The 17,157-nt window shown below is 29.7% G+C and overlaps 1 protein-coding gene across 2 annotated transcripts; it reads right to left on the reverse strand.

The window, feature by feature from the left end:
• Positions 1 to 8,873: 8,873 nt before the first annotated feature.
• On the reverse strand, positions 8,874 to 16,761 carry LOC129967270 (prenylated Rab acceptor protein 1-like). Of its 2 annotated transcripts, none has more exons than XM_056081876.1 (5): positions 16,624 to 16,761; positions 12,938 to 13,173; positions 12,724 to 12,821; positions 11,787 to 11,888; positions 8,874 to 9,245 (listed from the first exon to the last, which is right to left on the reverse strand). In XM_056081876.1, exons 2-5 carry the CDS (start codon positions 13,150 to 13,152, stop codon positions 9,148 to 9,150), a joined length of 513 nt encoding a protein of 170 aa, XP_055937851.1. In that variant the 5' UTR covers positions 13,153 to 13,173; positions 16,624 to 16,761; the 3' UTR covers positions 8,874 to 9,147. The 2 variants fall into 2 exon arrangements, with proteins under 2 accessions (XP_055937851.1, XP_055937850.1); XM_056081875.1 differs by having other exon boundaries at positions 8,874 to 9,466.
• Positions 16,762 to 17,157: the final 396 nt, after the last annotated feature.

Below are 17,157 nucleotides of genomic sequence, written 5' to 3' on the forward strand. Positions count from 1 at the left end.
AACTTATTTAACATGGCACGAATTCTTTAAAGAAAATGAAATGCGTAACTTGCAACTTCATTTTATATTAGACCACATTTTACTAGGAAGTTAGGGAACATTAAGAAGAAAAATCGAAGAACGAAGTAATTGATCCGATTTTCTTAACATTTTTTCGCTTTCCTACACTGTAGCGGAGTTCTAATTAGGCAGCTGCCTAGAACCAATAGGTTAAGAGGGGACGTATGTAGGGCGATCAAAAAACCTTATTTTCATAACTGCAAATAAATTAATTTGTAAAAAGTGAAAATTCTTCCTACATGAATGATAAAATATTAGGGGAATATGAACACTTTATCAAGTAAAATTGGTCAAGCGCCAATATGTCGCACTACGTTCACAAAGTAATTAAAATATTTTTAAAATCGGACATTTGCTGCAAGAATATTGTGTGTATAAATATGAATGCCGGGCAGTAGATAAATAGAAATAAATACATATTCACAAAGTTAATAAAATAAAAAAAAAAACCCTAAAATGTTAAACACTAACATGTTAAAAATATTAAACAATTTGGGTCCATCTTGTTAAAAGAGGGGTATCAATTTGCACTACCTAGGGCAACAAGGTATCTACATGAAATAATATAATCCTTCCACAAGGTTGGTACTCAAATCTGGAATATATATATATATATATATATATATATATGTATATGTAGTGTACGAAGCGTCCCCCTAGCGGCGTTCGCGGTACGGAGTGTCATCCTAACGGCGCTCGCGTCGTCTCTCAACAGCCAATAAGAAGCTATCTGATTCCCGCTCTAAGAACTGTGTTCGGTACTGTACTAGCGTCCCTCGATGTAAAGCGGCCCAGCCGTTCGTCCAGTTCATTAAATTTGTTTATGTTATATTAGTGTGTGATTCTCTTAATATGAGTCATCTCTACGCATTAATCTCAACCGGGCTTTCCCCTAGGATATATAATCCGATTAGTAGAGGCCAGTTTTTCGAGCCAGAGTTAACATATCTCTACATGTGGGGGCTCGGTCCGGAGTGCAATGACCTCGGAAATAGAAAAATAATCTTCGATCCTGTGAGAAGCTGGGAATTTCACCATTAGTTTTCGTCGAATTATCTTCGGATCGTCAGTGGCCGACAAAATATATCACGAAAATCTTCGGATTGGCAGTGGCCGACAAAATATTTCAAGAAAATCTTCGGCTGGGCAGTGGTCGACAAATTTTTCTAGCAAATCTTCGCTTCGGCAGTGGCCGACAAATTGTGAAGTTCCTGCATATTATCTCAACGGATATAATTGAAGAAGAACAGGTAGGAGAATTTTCTATATCATTTTGATTAAAGAATCTTGCAAGCATTTATTTTAAGATTTGTATATTTGTGAATGACTTTTTCAAGAAAAAGAAACTGCTTGAATATGTTTATTTTAGAAATTTCTGTTTTGAAGAAATATTAGTATTATTATTATTATCGTTATTATATTAGCATTTGTTATTAGGAAAAATAAAGGCATATTCAAAATGTTTAAAAATACAAAAAAGAAAGATTTAATTATTGTCGCTGAAGCAATAGGTGAGGTAGTTCCGGAAAAAACAAATATTGTGAAGCTTAAACAAATTATAGAAAATAGCCAAGCGGCTAAAGATGATTTGGAATTTGTTAAAGACATTATCATTTCAACTGTAGAGGAACGCGAAAAAATAGAAGCAGAGGAACGCTGAAAAATAGAGGCCGCACGAGCACGTGAAGAGGCAGAACAAGCGCATGAAAAGGAAAGAAAGTTTGAATTAGAAAAATTAAAACTAACTTTAGCTCATGAAGAAAGTATGAGATAAGTTCAAGCGACCTAACGGACCTCCTCCAGCAAGTCATGCGGAATCCATCGAGCAAATAATTAAGAGCATCCGCACATTGACAATGCCAATACCAACTAAATCAGAAAATTTCAATTTGTTTTTCAATATTTTGGAACGTGCTTTCGAAACAAAACAGGTTAAAACTGAATACAAAGCCGAAGTCCTTCTAAATTTGTTAGGCGAGGAATGCCGACATGTTTTGTTATACGCGAATGAAAGCGAAATAAAAAATTATGACGAAATCAAAAGAATAGTGTTAAGAGAATTCCAACCATCTGCTAAAGAATGTTGGGATAACTTTCAAGCCGCCAAAAGATTTAAAGGGAAAAATCACGTGCAATTCGTCTCAAGATTAAAAGCGAATTTAGAATATTATTTGGAACTAAGAAAAGTGAAAGATTTTGCGACCCTTTGTGAACTAATTGTAACCGATAAATTAACCAGCACTCTTGACAAGGACACATCCGAGCACATTTTGATCAAACAAGGATCCGACTGGTTAAAACCGCTGATGTTAGCAAAAGAAATAGACATTTACTTCCGCGCAAGAAATAAAAGTTTGTTTTGGGAAGAGAGTAGATATACACATGACTACAGCTCAAGGCCGCGCGTCAATAATTCCCGCCAAAATAATGATCATGTACACGATGGAAATATTGATAGGAAAACTTGCTTTAAATGTAATTCTACGTCGCATTTAATAAAATTCTGTCCCCAAAATGTTGATGCTAGACAACATAACAATCAGGGAAGATCCCATAACTCAAATCCTGTAAACTCCATGTTTAAATCAAATGAAATTCCACAAGAATTAATAATCGCCGAGTTGGAATACGTAGATATTATTGTAAACGACGTTCCTATTAAAGCTTTGGTTGATAGCGGAAGCGTGTTAATGATTATTAACCCTAATTATGTAAAGAAATTAAATTATGTAGGCCGTAGCACAAAAATTAAATTAGCGAACAGTTCGATTGTCAGTCTTCCGTTAGTGGCGATAGATATTAGTCATGTTAATAAAAAGTCAGTAACGAAAAGAGTTTTAGCAGCTGCTGATACTAATATTTCTTTTGAATGCATTTTACCATCTAATAGCTATTTAGATCTTAAAAATACTTTTCACAATAAAAATGATAATAATTCAACTTCTCTTCTAAATGAAAATAAAAGTATTACTACTAGTTCGAAAATAAATGCTGACTCTGAATTTTATTTACAGAGTGATGATATATCTTTGAATAAAGATAAATCTGTTGATGTTAATTTAATAACTGATACTTGCTTTGAACAGAGTTTTTCTGATGTGAATTCTGAATGGTTAGTGAAGGAAGTATGCACAAATGTTTTACAAATTTATTCTGAAAATGATTTTGATATAGGGTATTTATCTGATAAAAATATGAAAGATCATGTAATTAATTTAATTTCAAATTACTCCAAATAAAATCAGTACTACAGATTTGCAAATGTCTATTATTTTAACTGATGACATCCCTGTGACCTCACCGGTTCGTAGACTTGCTCCCATAGAAAAACAACAAGTTACAAAACAAATCGAGGAATGGCTTGCCCAGGGTATCATCGAAAAAAGCTATTCTGATTATGCGTCTCCAATTGTCTTAGTGAAACGTAAACATCGCGAACCCAGACTGTGTATTGATTTCCGTTCTTTGAACAAAAAAAAAAAAAAAAAAACAATCAAAGATAAATTTCCTCTACCAAATATAGAAGATATTTTTGATAAGTTACACTCAGGCAAAATTTTCTCCACATTGGATCTCAAAAATGCTTACTTTCATATTGATTTGACTCCTGGCAGCAGAAAGTACACGGCTTTTATTAGCCATGAGGGATTATTGCAGTTTAAAAAATGTTGTTTCGGACTTACGAATGCACCTGCTACGTTTCAACGTTACATTCAAGTAATTTTTCAAGAATTAATACGTGATGGAACTTTAATTGTTTACTTGGATGATATCATCATCCCCTCTCAAACCATTTCTGAAGGTATTCAAAAATTGGAACGCGTTTTACACATAGCCTCTGAATTTGGCTTACAGTTAAATCTAAAAAAGTGTCAGTTTCTGAAAGAAAAAATTAACTTTCTTGGTCAAGTAATCGAAAATGGACAAATTAGGCCATCAACTGAAAAAACTTCAGCCGTACTAAATTTTCCACAACCACGTAATGAAAAACAAATTCAAAGTTTCTTGGGTTTAACGGGATATTTTCGGAAGTACATTAAAGATTATGCTTTAATAGCTAGACCTCTAAGCGATTTACTTAGAAATGGTGTAAAATTTGAATTCGGTCCCTCTCAAATAAAAGCGTTTGAGACCCTTAAAAGAGCATTATCGCAAGATCCAGTTTTACATCTGTACAAACCAGGTTCCAAACTGGAACTCCATACAGATGCTTCCAAATTAGTTTACGGTGGAATCCTTCTTCAAGCTGACGACGATGATAATTTACATCCCATAGCTTATAGGAGTAAAAAAACAACACCTCAGGAAGAAAATTTATTGAGCTATGAACTAGAAGTTTTAGCTGTTATTAAAGTATTAACGAAATTCCGTACTTACATTTTAGGAACTAAAATTAAAATTGTCACTGACTGCTCTGCGTTCAAACAGACTATTACTAAAAAAGAATTAATTCCTAAAATAGCGCGTTGGGTTTTATTCCTCGAAGATTTCGATTATGAGATAGTACATCGCTCAGGTAGTCAAATGCGTCACGTTGATTCACTTAGTAGATACCCAACAGTCATGACTGCACTTTGTGATGATTTAACAGCGCGAGTGCAAGTGGCACAGATGTCAGATGAATACATAAAAAAAATTGAAAGAATTATGTAAAGATAACAATCAAGTTGATTTCGTGGTACAAAATAACATTCTGTATAAATGTCAGGACAACCGTCGTTTGCTTGTAATACCTGATCTAATGAAACACGAAATAATTAAGAACGCGCATTCAAAAGGGCACTTCGCCGTGGAGAAAACTAAAAACATTATCGAACGTGACTATTTTTTCCCGAATATGCAAAAAAGTATTGAATCGGTAATACAGAACTGTTTCGAATGCATCCTAGTCAACCGGAAGCGTGGTAAACCTGAAGGGTTCTTACATCCTATTCCGAAGGAAAACTTTCCTCTAAGTACTTACCATGTTGACTTTATTGGACCCTTAGTGTCAACCAATAAAAATTATAATCATATTCTTACTATAATAGATGCATTCTCAAAGTTTGTTTGGTTATATCCTGTTAAAGGTGTAACTGCAAATGATGCAATTACGAAACTGCAATTGCAGGAAGCAGTGTTCGGAAATCCTATGCGCATCATCACGGATAAAGGTTCCGCATTTACCTCCAAGGAATTTACAAACTATTGCGTGAATCAAAATATTAATCACATTCAAATCACCACAGGAATACCTCGAGGAAATGGACAAGTGGAAAGGGTTCATGGAACTCTTATCCCCCTGCTTGCCAAACTTTCCATCAATGATCCCACGAAATGGTACACTCATGTTCAAGCAGCACAACGTGTATTTAACTCTACTGCTCCACGGAGTACAAAATTTACTCCTTTCGAACTCATGATCGGTGTGCAAATGAGGCATAAAAATGACCAGAAAATTCTCGATATCCTACAGGAAGAATATGAGCAAATGGTCATCGACAACCGCGAGGACATTCGCGAAGAAGCGCGACAGAATATCTTGCACCTTCAAGAAGAGAATAAAAGAGCTTACAACAAGGGCAGGAAGAAAGCTACTCAATATAATCCAGGTGACTTAGTGTCCATACAGAGGACCTAATTCTGCAGTGGTTTGAAGCTTCGCCCGAAGTTCCATGGTCCCTATCGCATCACAGCGAAAAAGCCACACGAGAGGTACCTAGTGGAGAAAGTGGGAATCCCCGAAGGCCCCAACCATACCTCTACAGCAGTAGATTATATGAAGCCTTGGTCTACAACTGCATAAAGCATCTACTTTACAAAATCTAAAATGTTTGCAAAAATCTAAAATTTTCTTTTTTGAGTTTTTTCAGATTCTTTCTCAGATTGACGAGGACGTCAAGATCATCAGGACGGCCGATTGTAGTGTACGGAGCGTCCCCCTAGCGGCATTAGCGGTACGGAGCGTCATCCTAGCGGCGTTCGCGGTACGGAGTGTCATCCTAACGGCGCTCGCGTCGTCTCTCAACAGCCAATAAGAAGCTATCTGATTCCCGCTCTAAGAACTGTGTTCGGTTCTGTACTAGCGTCCCTCGATGTAAAGCGGCCCAGCCGTTCGTCCAGTTCATTAAATTTGTTTATGTTATATTAGTGTGTGATTCTCTTAATATGAGCCATCTCTACGCATTAATCTCAACCGGGCTTTCCCCTAGGATATATAATCCGATTAGTAGAGGCCTGTTTTTCGAGTCAGAGTTAACATACCTCTACATATATATATATATATTAAATGTTTGGGCATGCGTTCAAATAAATTTTATGGAATTCTTCCCAAATATAAAACACTGCTACACCTGTTTTTTCAAAGTTTTAATAGCTTCACTGGTAATCAAGTAACTTGTCATTATCCCAATATCAGTATTTTTTTTCCTCAGCCTTAGACATTTTTGGATCATCCAGCTCTATCAAAAATAAGTTATCTAATATTTTTGCTTCTTCGATCATGCTTCTCAGATAATATTTTTCACAACTGATTAATAAGAATGCTGAAAAAGTCCGTAAAAAATAATGTACAACATAAAGTACATTTTTCGGCTATTTCACTATCAGTGAATATATATGAAATTATTTCCGATGTATTATTAAAAACACTGTGTTGAATGTGTCGCAACAAATTTTGGTGTTCAAAAAAGTTTAGTTTTTAATGATTGTACTGGAACTAAAAATTTCAAAATCAGGACATTCGAATTCGTTTTTGGAGTTGACATATCATCTTCTCTTGTATTCCTTTTTGCCCAATATCAAAGATGACTATTTTGAACAGGTGCGTAATTTTGTATGTTTTCTTCTTTTGATATGATTAATAAGTGCCTGTTTTTCCATATTACTTAATCTTTTTACCTACTTAAAAAGTGAGCGGTACACAACAAATCGATTTTGCGGAATTTCTCTAACCAATCGGGCAAAGTCAGAACTCATATTTTTTTATCCGTCTAATAAGTAATAAATTGGATTTTGAAAAGACCATTATTTTAAAAAGTTCTTATCTACACTGAATAATCGCATAATTTCACAAATAATAAACAAACCATTCAATAAATTCGTATGAGTGACAAAATACCACCGTCATGCTTTTGCAAACAGAATGTTATTCCCAGCAGAGAAATTTATTTTATTCTCTCATGCAGTTATAACAATCTTACACATCCTCAATAGATGCAATCCAGGAATCTCACAGAAAGAGAACAACTGTTTCTGAAATCGAAATTAGATTGATCTATACAGAAAAAAAAGGGAATGAGTAGAAGAGATGTGAGTTTTCTTTTCTATTCGCGATTTCATAGTTGCTTCATTTTTGGCTACGGCTACGATCTTTTATTCTTTCTTGCAAGGTTCACAGATCGGCATTATTAGTTAGGAAAGGGAAAAAAAAAAAAAAAAAAAAAAAAAGGAACTAAGAAACAAATTTTTTTGTAATTCCTGCCTTTATGGAAATTTTGAAATTTCCCAGTTTTTTATTTATTAGAACTTCCATTTCCCAACTCCATTTTTCTGCATCAATATTCCTGAATCCTTTTTTATTTAAAATCATAAATAAGTGATAGGTAGCTTTATTTTATTTTATTGACCTATAAAAAAAATTCGTATTTTATTGTCTAATTTAAATATAACCACTCTTTATCAATTCCCAATTGCAACAATGAAATGTGATATATTTAGGGATATTATCATAACTCTCTAGTGATGGCAAATCACTGCTCATTCCTACACTAGAAATAATAATAATAAAAAAAAATTCATTTTGGCAAATAGATTTTGAAGCATTCAAAGAAAACACGTCGTTTATTATCATTTGTTTAATGATGCTGTTACTGTTCAGTAAAAATTGTGAGATAAAACATAATCTTTTAAAACAACAAGTAAAAATAATTATTAGGGAAACTTTATAAAATACAAAAAAAAAAAAAAAAATCGTTTAAATTTCACTTATTTCCAAATACAGTGTATTCTAATATGTACATGAAATATTTATTCAACCTTTACAGTTACTCAGAAGCAACATATTTTCATTAGCTACAAAGATTTTAATGGATATGGCAAGCATGCCTTTGTAAATAAATTTCTGGATAATAATTATAAAGCAAATGAATTAAAATATATTCGTTTTTATCCTGAAAATATTACACATGAACGAGAATTTAAATTCTGTATAATGGATATAAACTAATTCACTAGTATTGTATATTAGTTCACGAAACACATCAACTAATATACAATATATATTCATTGGAATAATGAAATATAAATATTACAGATTCGCTACACATAAGAATAATTTTTATAAGTTTAAGTTTAAATAATTAAAGATATTAAATATGATTTATTTCAGAGCACAAAGCTTTCATTCAGGTATCATTGATATAAGAAGTGACTTAAACAATTACATATTAATTCTGTTAAGGTTGTATTATCACCAGTTTTTATAAAGCAACTTCCACTTACAGAGAAATTAAAAGCAGAATTATTATTTTTTAAATAAGAAAATGTGAAAGCGTACATTTACATTCTTCATAAATGCTAGATACCATACTATATTATGTTTTAAAATTGCTTGATAAAAATCATACATTCTCATTCCATCTAATATAAAAGTAACTAATAAATATTGCAACTCAAAGTATAAAGTTTGTTCATGGAAAGTTCTAAATCAATGCAAATTAATACAGATGTAATATAGTAGATTTGAAGTTGACAAAACTGAGTTTTCTTCAAATAATTAGACTTCTGATATTATATATTCCAACATAAACATTAAATAAATAACAGCCTTATGCTTATGATTATTCCTTTTATTAATTTGTTTCTCATGAATTTAAATACAGCAATATATCAGAAAATTACAAGGTCCAATGAAAACTACATGCACCAACTTTATTTTGATTATACACAGCAAAGCCATAAATATTTTGAGGATGCAATAACAAATTTCAAGAAGTAAAAAATAAAATATGCTAAAAAAACCCAAAAAATAATTGGTTTCACACATAAAATGTTTCACATAGATTTTTATATAAATAAATGCAAATGATAAAAATAATACAGGACTTTTTACACAATTTCCAATACTGCTGTTAGTTCTTCTTCTTCACTGCTTACAGGTAACTGATAAAGAGTGGCATGAAGCATAATAAAGAAAAATGAAGCCCCTGAAAGAAGGGTTACAATATCATGCAAAGATGCAGAACATTTTCATATTTCAAAAAACAATTCCTAATAAATAAGTTGTTCTAATTTTTTAACTGATGAAGCAAACTATGAAGAATAAATTAAACTGGAGCCATATGAAGATCAATGTCGTCTTCATCTTTACTCATTTGTTCAATAGAATATAATGTAGCATGAAGCATGATAATGAAAAAGGAAGCTCCTGAAAAATATAGTTTTATATGATTCATTAAAGCAAAGATAGAGACTTTTTAGAGCATTTCATTAGATTAATAGCAGAGCTCCATGAATATTAACAATTCATGAAATCAAAATTAAAATAATTTCAGCATTAATGAATTTAAATATGTAAAAAGTTACATATTGCTTTAAAAATTGCACACATCATTTCATCGATATAAAAGCTTTTGCTACAAAAAATAATAATAAATTTAATGTAATTTTAATGGCACCAGGAACACGTTTGGAATTCTCTTATAATAATTACAACCAAATATCATTTAAAATATTTTTATAATGATTTTGCTTTAAAATATTTTATATATAAAGTACCAAATTATTTCCTATTTAACCAATAAGTAAAAGTGGATTTGGTTAAAATATTATAAGTACAGAAGAAAATGATTTAAAACTGCTTTCAAAAAAGTCGGTTGTTTATAAGAATATTCACAATACAACAGAGCTGACAATTTCTGACTCTTCAGATAAATGTAATTGATTTTTTTACAATAAATCTATACGCATATTAACCAAGCAGTTATATTTAACACAGCAGAAAATTTGTTCAAATAGATGAAGGATATTAAAGTAAAAGCTTTGCTAACATTCTAAAGCAATTATATCTAAACATTGGATAAGAGTTTCTTTAATTGTGGTTTATAACTCTAGATAAAGCAATAAGAATAAAAATTTTTGATTTTCCAAAAAAAAGAAAATAATAATAAAAATACAAGGAAATTTTTTCTGGTTTAAAATACTCATTTAAATGAAAATCAAGCAGAAGACATAGATCACAAAAGAGATAAATTTTACTATCACTATTCTGCAAGTTCATTCTTTACAAATTTAAGATTTCAACTGAAACAACAACAAAAATATTCTTTACTCGGTAGCATTTAATAGAGAACCAGGATATATATGTAATGATATTTTAAACTCTTAATTTCAATTTAATTTTATCTTAATTTATCCCATAGTAAGTTCATTCTCTTATTTCTTGATCCAATTCCACTTTCTCTACTTAATTAATTCAAGAGAAGCTTTATAAAATTGCTGAATCGGCTAAACGCCGACACTTTCACATGCTCAGCACGAAGGGACAGAAAACTGTCCAGTAAGCAAATTCTTTTTAAAAGATCCATGTGTTTCATTTACATGTCATTCATGCATCAGAAATCCCTGTCAGAATCTTAAGAAGCACTATGAAGAAATATTTTCCCTATCAAAATCTCAGGTTATATAAGACGAGGGATGATTTATTTCTCCCTTCTTCCCCACTTCTGCTTTCGTGCTGCGTCTATGCTTGTAAATAATTATGCTTTCCCGATGGATTAAAAAGAATTTAAAAATGTAAAAAATATCTTCACTGTCTTCAAACTGCATTCTGCTTTACAAAAAATAATGCTTACATGTATTATATATATATATATGTAATGTATGTAAATATATAATTTTGAATCAGAGAGCAGTTTTGAAGATATTGAAGGCACTTTGCATTTTTAAGTTTGCTTTAATCCATCCTGGGAAGACCCAATTTATTTACAAGAAGGCGCGTACAGAGCGATGACCGTTCACAGCATGGCAGAAGAGTGCAAAAATTCAAGAAGAGCGAAATAAATTATCCCTGGTCTTATATAACATGAGATATTAAAAGGGAAAATATTTTTTTCAGAGTGCTTATATATTATTATTCTGATTTTCTCACACATGTCGATTCTGATAAGGGAAACACAGGGATCTTTTAAAAAATAATTTATTTAGATCAGCAATTTTTATCCTTTTACAGGAGTGTGGGAACCACTGACAAAAGCATTTTAAAAAGCTTCTCTTGAATTAATTAAATAGAAAACATGGAATGGGATCAGGAAATAAGAGAATATTTTTATAATAAAGTTAAAATGGGCTGATTTGAGTTAAAAATTAAGAAATTAATTAAGTTTAAATTAGATTTTAAAATATCATTACACACACCCACACACACAATTAATTTTTTTAAAATTTATTTATCAAGTAAATTTTCTTTATTAAAATAAACACTTCTAGATTGTAAAGTTACATATTTTATAATCTAATACTTGACAGTTTAAGTTATTTTTTATTTATAATTAATAAATAATTTATTTGCTTATTGCAGGCTCTTTTAAAGAGCAACACTGATAGAAATATTTAGAAATATTATTATCAAAAGGTAATTTTGAAATAATGATGAAAGGGGGAAAAAAAAGAATTAATAGTTTGAATCTTAAAAATTTAAAATAATAATATAAAGAAAAATAAAGAAAGTTTAGAAAGTTTCTATTTACCTAATATCCAAAATACTACTTGTCCTGCTCCAGCAAGATAAAACAAAGGAAATGCAAAGATTGAAACAAGAGCGTATTGATGAGCAACAGTCAATTTTTGACCTAAAAATTAACAAGAGTCATTATAAACATTGTTATCAAAATGAAATAAAAGCTAATTAAAACATAAAAACATTTAAATATGTAATAACTCATATCTAAAATAGATTACTATCATATATCTGTCAGTCTAATAGTACTTTATTATATGAGGATGCAGTTTAAAAATAGCCTACATTCTAAAATAGTTATATAAAATCTATCAAAGAGAATTAATTATGAATAAAAAAGTAGAACAATATTAAAAAAAAAAAATCATAAACTGCAGACGAGGGGAAATGTATCCTATTCATTTGGAATTCATTATCAAATGAACTTGCCAACTTAAATGGACTTATAAAGGGCTTCATATCTTAAATAGCTTAAGATCTCAACAAGACTAAAACCTTCACTATTCTCATTTGAAGATACAGCATTTTATCTTCTATGGTTAAACAGATTAAATTTCATTATTTCTTTTTGTAGTTTGTCTAGTAAGTTAACATGGAGCCTCAAGTTAATAAGCAGATTTTAACTGGGAATTTAAATTAGTAGAATTCTAAAGTTCCGCAATTTTAATTTTTTTTATTTATTTAGTTATTTTAACTTAATTGTTTAAGGTATTATAAGGGATTTGAAATAATCTATTTTTTTCTGTTATATCACTATATTTTAAAAATCTTTTAAGATATCTATAAAAAAAAATTTCTAAAGATAATTTTTTCCCCATTTAGAATTTAAGTTTATTTTATACTTATTTTAATATTGGCATAATAAGCATAATTAAAGATGAAATTTAAAAAGTTTCTTAAAATATGTATGTTAACAAGTAAAAAAAAATATTTAGTACACAACTTACCAAATAGAGATACTTCTCGGGTCTCATTCTTTAGTTTAATGATATAACAGGAACCTAACAGAGCAGCAATGGCTATCAGAAGCAGTGGAGAAGTCAAACTAGTAGGAAGGGGGAAAAAAAAAAAGATTTTTTATGTAAGTTTCCATATGAAGAAGAAATACTAAGCATAAATTAGAATACTGAATGATAAACGACTAAAAAAAAATCAACTTACATGCAATAGACAATGAGCCCAATAAATACTATAATGTAATTGCTTTGGAAGTATTCAATATTTTTGACAACTCTGGCTGTACATTTTGGAAAAGATGCCGGCAAATGAAACATTTTCACATCTAAAAATTGACTCCAAGGTCGAATTTTTTCTTTTCTCGACAAAAGCCATTCTTTGGCAGCAGGACTAGTTATTGGAAGAGCAACTGTATTCATTTTTGCCAGAAATATTTAAATCTGTAAAAAAAAAAAAAAAAGTTTATGTATAAATATAGATTAGTACATTAATCTTTATATAATAATGAAAAAGTATACATTTAAGAGCTTCCTCATATTACAACAACAAATGGCACATTAAGCAATAAGAGGTTTTCTTTCCTTTAAATTATTCAATTGTATGCTATAAAGCCTTAATTATGCAAATGATAAAACAGTAGCTCTAATTTGTATAAAATCTTACTTAATAGGAAGGAATTTTGAATATTTTATATACACTGCTTGAGAATCAAATGCATACAAGTTCAAATAAGGCACAATGTCTTAATAATCCAAAACACAGCAAAAATAGAAGAAAAAGCTAGCTTTACAAAGATATTATCAGATAACTTTATGTGCATCTTAGTGCCTGAAAAATTGTTTCATATCTCAAGAAATAAGATTTATATTTAAATGCCTTTTTAAATAATTAAAGGAAAGATGGAACATTTCTGAAAGGGAAGCCCCAAGCATAGACCAGTCAAATTTTATCATGAATACTGGAGTTAATAAAATAGCTCCCAACAATCAATCTTGCAAACTGAAATTTTATAGAGAATAAATAGTTTAGTGTCCTTGTTTTAAGAGTTTGATGCAATTTCCTTTTATATTTTTTTCTACATGTCAAAGAAAAATGTATGCAGATAAAAAGAAATCAGAAACATGACAGTTACTTGAATATCATTACTGATAATGCTAGTATTTATGTATCTTACCAATTAAAGTAATTCTTTTAAAATAAAATGTTTCATTCATTTTACTATGCTATTTACTTATAGAAAAGAATACATTACAATGCTAAAGAGTAATTAAAAGTTATTTTTTAAAGCTAACTTTCGCTCGGGATTCTTTTTTACTGAATGAAAAATTCATCGCAACACTTTTAACTCATTTTAAAATGTCGGTAGTACGTTTTATTCAAATTATCCGATTTTATATGGCATTCACTAGTGTGAATTTGTTTCCTTAAAATGTTCCTAAAAATTATTCAAAATACCCCCCTTCCCCCATTAAATCATTGAAAGTAAATTTAAAAAGAAAGTTAACCAATGTTCTTTTTCCATTGGAACAAAAAGTGTCAAAATCAAAGGAACATTCTATTTTTAGACAAAATTAATATTTCTTAAATAAAGAATGTATATTGGAGAAATTTCTAAAGAAATTAATTAAAATTAAAGACAATATAATATAGGAATTCACAGATAACACCAATAAATGTCTATGTGGTATTATGCAGAATTGAAAAGATAAAAAAATTTGGTAAATAATTTGACACAATAATTGTTTTATTGATTTTTATGCAATCAACAATGATATTGTAAATATAAATGAAAAGACATGATAGAAAATGACATTAAATGAACTAAAAATCTGAAAATGATGTGAAAATTGTTATTTTTAAAAATCATACTCTGATGAATATTTTAATTTATATGAGGTATATAAAACAAAGGTATCAAAAAACTATTTACTAAAAGTTACAGATTAAAAATATAGAGTATTCTAGAAAAATGTGTATATACTTTGAATAACTTTTATATAAACAATAAATAACATACATCAATGGATAATTTGTCTTTGCTGTTCTACATCCCTCAAACAAACACATACAAATAAAAGTTTATAATCCAAATTATTTCACAAAAATGCTAAATTTTATCAGCAGAAGTTCATAAATTATTAATCTTTATTATTCAGAACAGGCTTAGAAAGTTACCAATCTATGGAACTGAAGTATTGCTCAGTATGTCACATGACATATGGTTACATTCTCTTTTAATGGATGCTCAAAAAAAAAAAAAAAAAAAAAAAAAACCTTGCATCAAAGGTTTATAATCCAAACTAGTTAACAAAAATGCTGAATTTTATCAGCAAAAAAATCTATGAATTACAGTGCAATTATTCTACAAGATATGCTGAGAAATTAGCCAAACTATGAAATTAAAACAGCACTCAGCATGTTATTTGGCATATGGTTGCTTTCTCTTTTAATAGAGCTTTTTTTCTAATTGAATATAGTCAAGTCTCAAGCCATAAAAATCACATTTCATATACTCTTACAGAAGAATTGCACTGTAATTAGGTACACAGAATTTGTGTGTATAGGAAGGAATTCAATACTTCTTTTGTTAACCATTTATCCATCAGAATTTCACCAAGAAACACCCTAATGGCTCATTCTCCACCCTTATTCATGATTCATGTGGAAGAATGCCATTCAGAAATCTTGCACAAATAAAATGCATAAAAAACTCTTGTTATAAGTTTACAGAAACGTCATCAGTTACAGTAGCTTTTTCTACTGACCTGACTCAAATGACCATGCAAATTCTACACTGGTTGATTTCTGTCTCAAATCAAGAATATAAGATGCAAAATGAGTTGCTACCAAGAATTTCATTTCTTTACATCCTAATTATGTCCTCTACTATGAAACTTATTTATGTGCCCTAATTTGAAACAAAAATTGGCCTGCCAGTTTTTGTACAGCTGGTTGGACAGAATTAGTAGTGAAAGGGAATAAATAAGAATGGTTCAAATTATCCACGTTTTGACACAATACTCTACACAATTTAAGTCTGATAAATTTACATGATATTCCAGTATTAAACAAGGACTATCAGTCAGCAAGCAGCTATAATTATGACAGCAGACAAAGAAATTATTTACAGTATAGCATTAATTTATAATAAAAAGTTGTTAAAAATTGAACAATTATTTAGCTAGTTATAAAGAAATATAATATTTTTGATAGCTAAGTATTGATATTTGTATTTATTAATTAGAGTGAAAAACCTTGATGCATGTTATTTAATACATACATTTTATTTAAATTCTGCATTTTTAGACATTCTGGAAAAACAGAGTTAACTTTAAGATTGAACATAAAAAGAAAGAATTAGCGGAATATTTTGATGACTTCTATTATTTTAATCAAGTTAACATAACATCAAATATTATCTTTCACGAATGCACAAAGATGAAATGATCAGTCTATACGCTTCACTTAATTATATTAATTATTAAAAGATAATTGTGCTTACTATGGTGTTAATGCTCATTAAATAACAGAAAGAAATGGAATGGAACGTTCATCGAGAAGGAAAATATAGAAAGGAGATGAAAAGAATTAGATTTAATATAATACAAAAATAGACGTACTTCACAGTTTTGACTTCGTAAATGTAGACGTATGGCACATAAATAAGCAGATATAAAATACTTTTGACGCATTTGAAATACAGGAAGAAATAAATTATCGATTTGAAATATTTTCTTATCTCTTAAATATCAATTTTTAAAAAGTGCATAAGATAAACAGCTGTCATTAATACTCAGGAAGATTTTATTCTAAAATATAAACCATAAGAAAAAAAAAAAAAAAAGGTATTAATTGATAAGATTATACATCAGATATAGAAAAATACTTACTTCAAAATTACTTATAAATCAAAACACAGCACAGACATAATACAAATAGAATGCAGGTCAACCTGTACACAAGCTATAAAGTCCTTTAATATTAAATTGAAAATATATCGGTAATTCACATCACAACGTAAACAAATCGAAAATCATCATTTATCACGGTTGACAGTTTATTCACTTGGATATAAAATTACGTTATTTTTTTAAATAACTTATAATAAATGATAAATATGGATTTAAAAAATTATTTATGATTTTATTTACTCTAATAACACACATTTTAAAGTGAATACATTCAATGGATCTATATTTTTTAAAAAATAAACGCTATAGATAGGTTTGTTGCACATGCTTTAAATCAGCTGTTTTCCCACATAATTTCTCAAAAACTTGGTAAAAACGAAGTATAAAAATTATTTGAATATAAATAGTGATTCTTTCATGGGATTTCTGTTTAGTTTCTGAATTCCCATTCGACAGATTAAGTTTGAAATCATATGCTATGATAACTCCTTGCTATACTGACACGAAATTTTT

The sequence above is a fragment of the Argiope bruennichi genome, chromosome 1 (assembly GCF_947563725.1).
Source record: "Argiope bruennichi chromosome 1, qqArgBrue1.1, whole genome shotgun sequence".
NCBI lineage: Eukaryota > Metazoa > Arthropoda > Arachnida > Araneae > Araneidae > Argiope > Argiope bruennichi.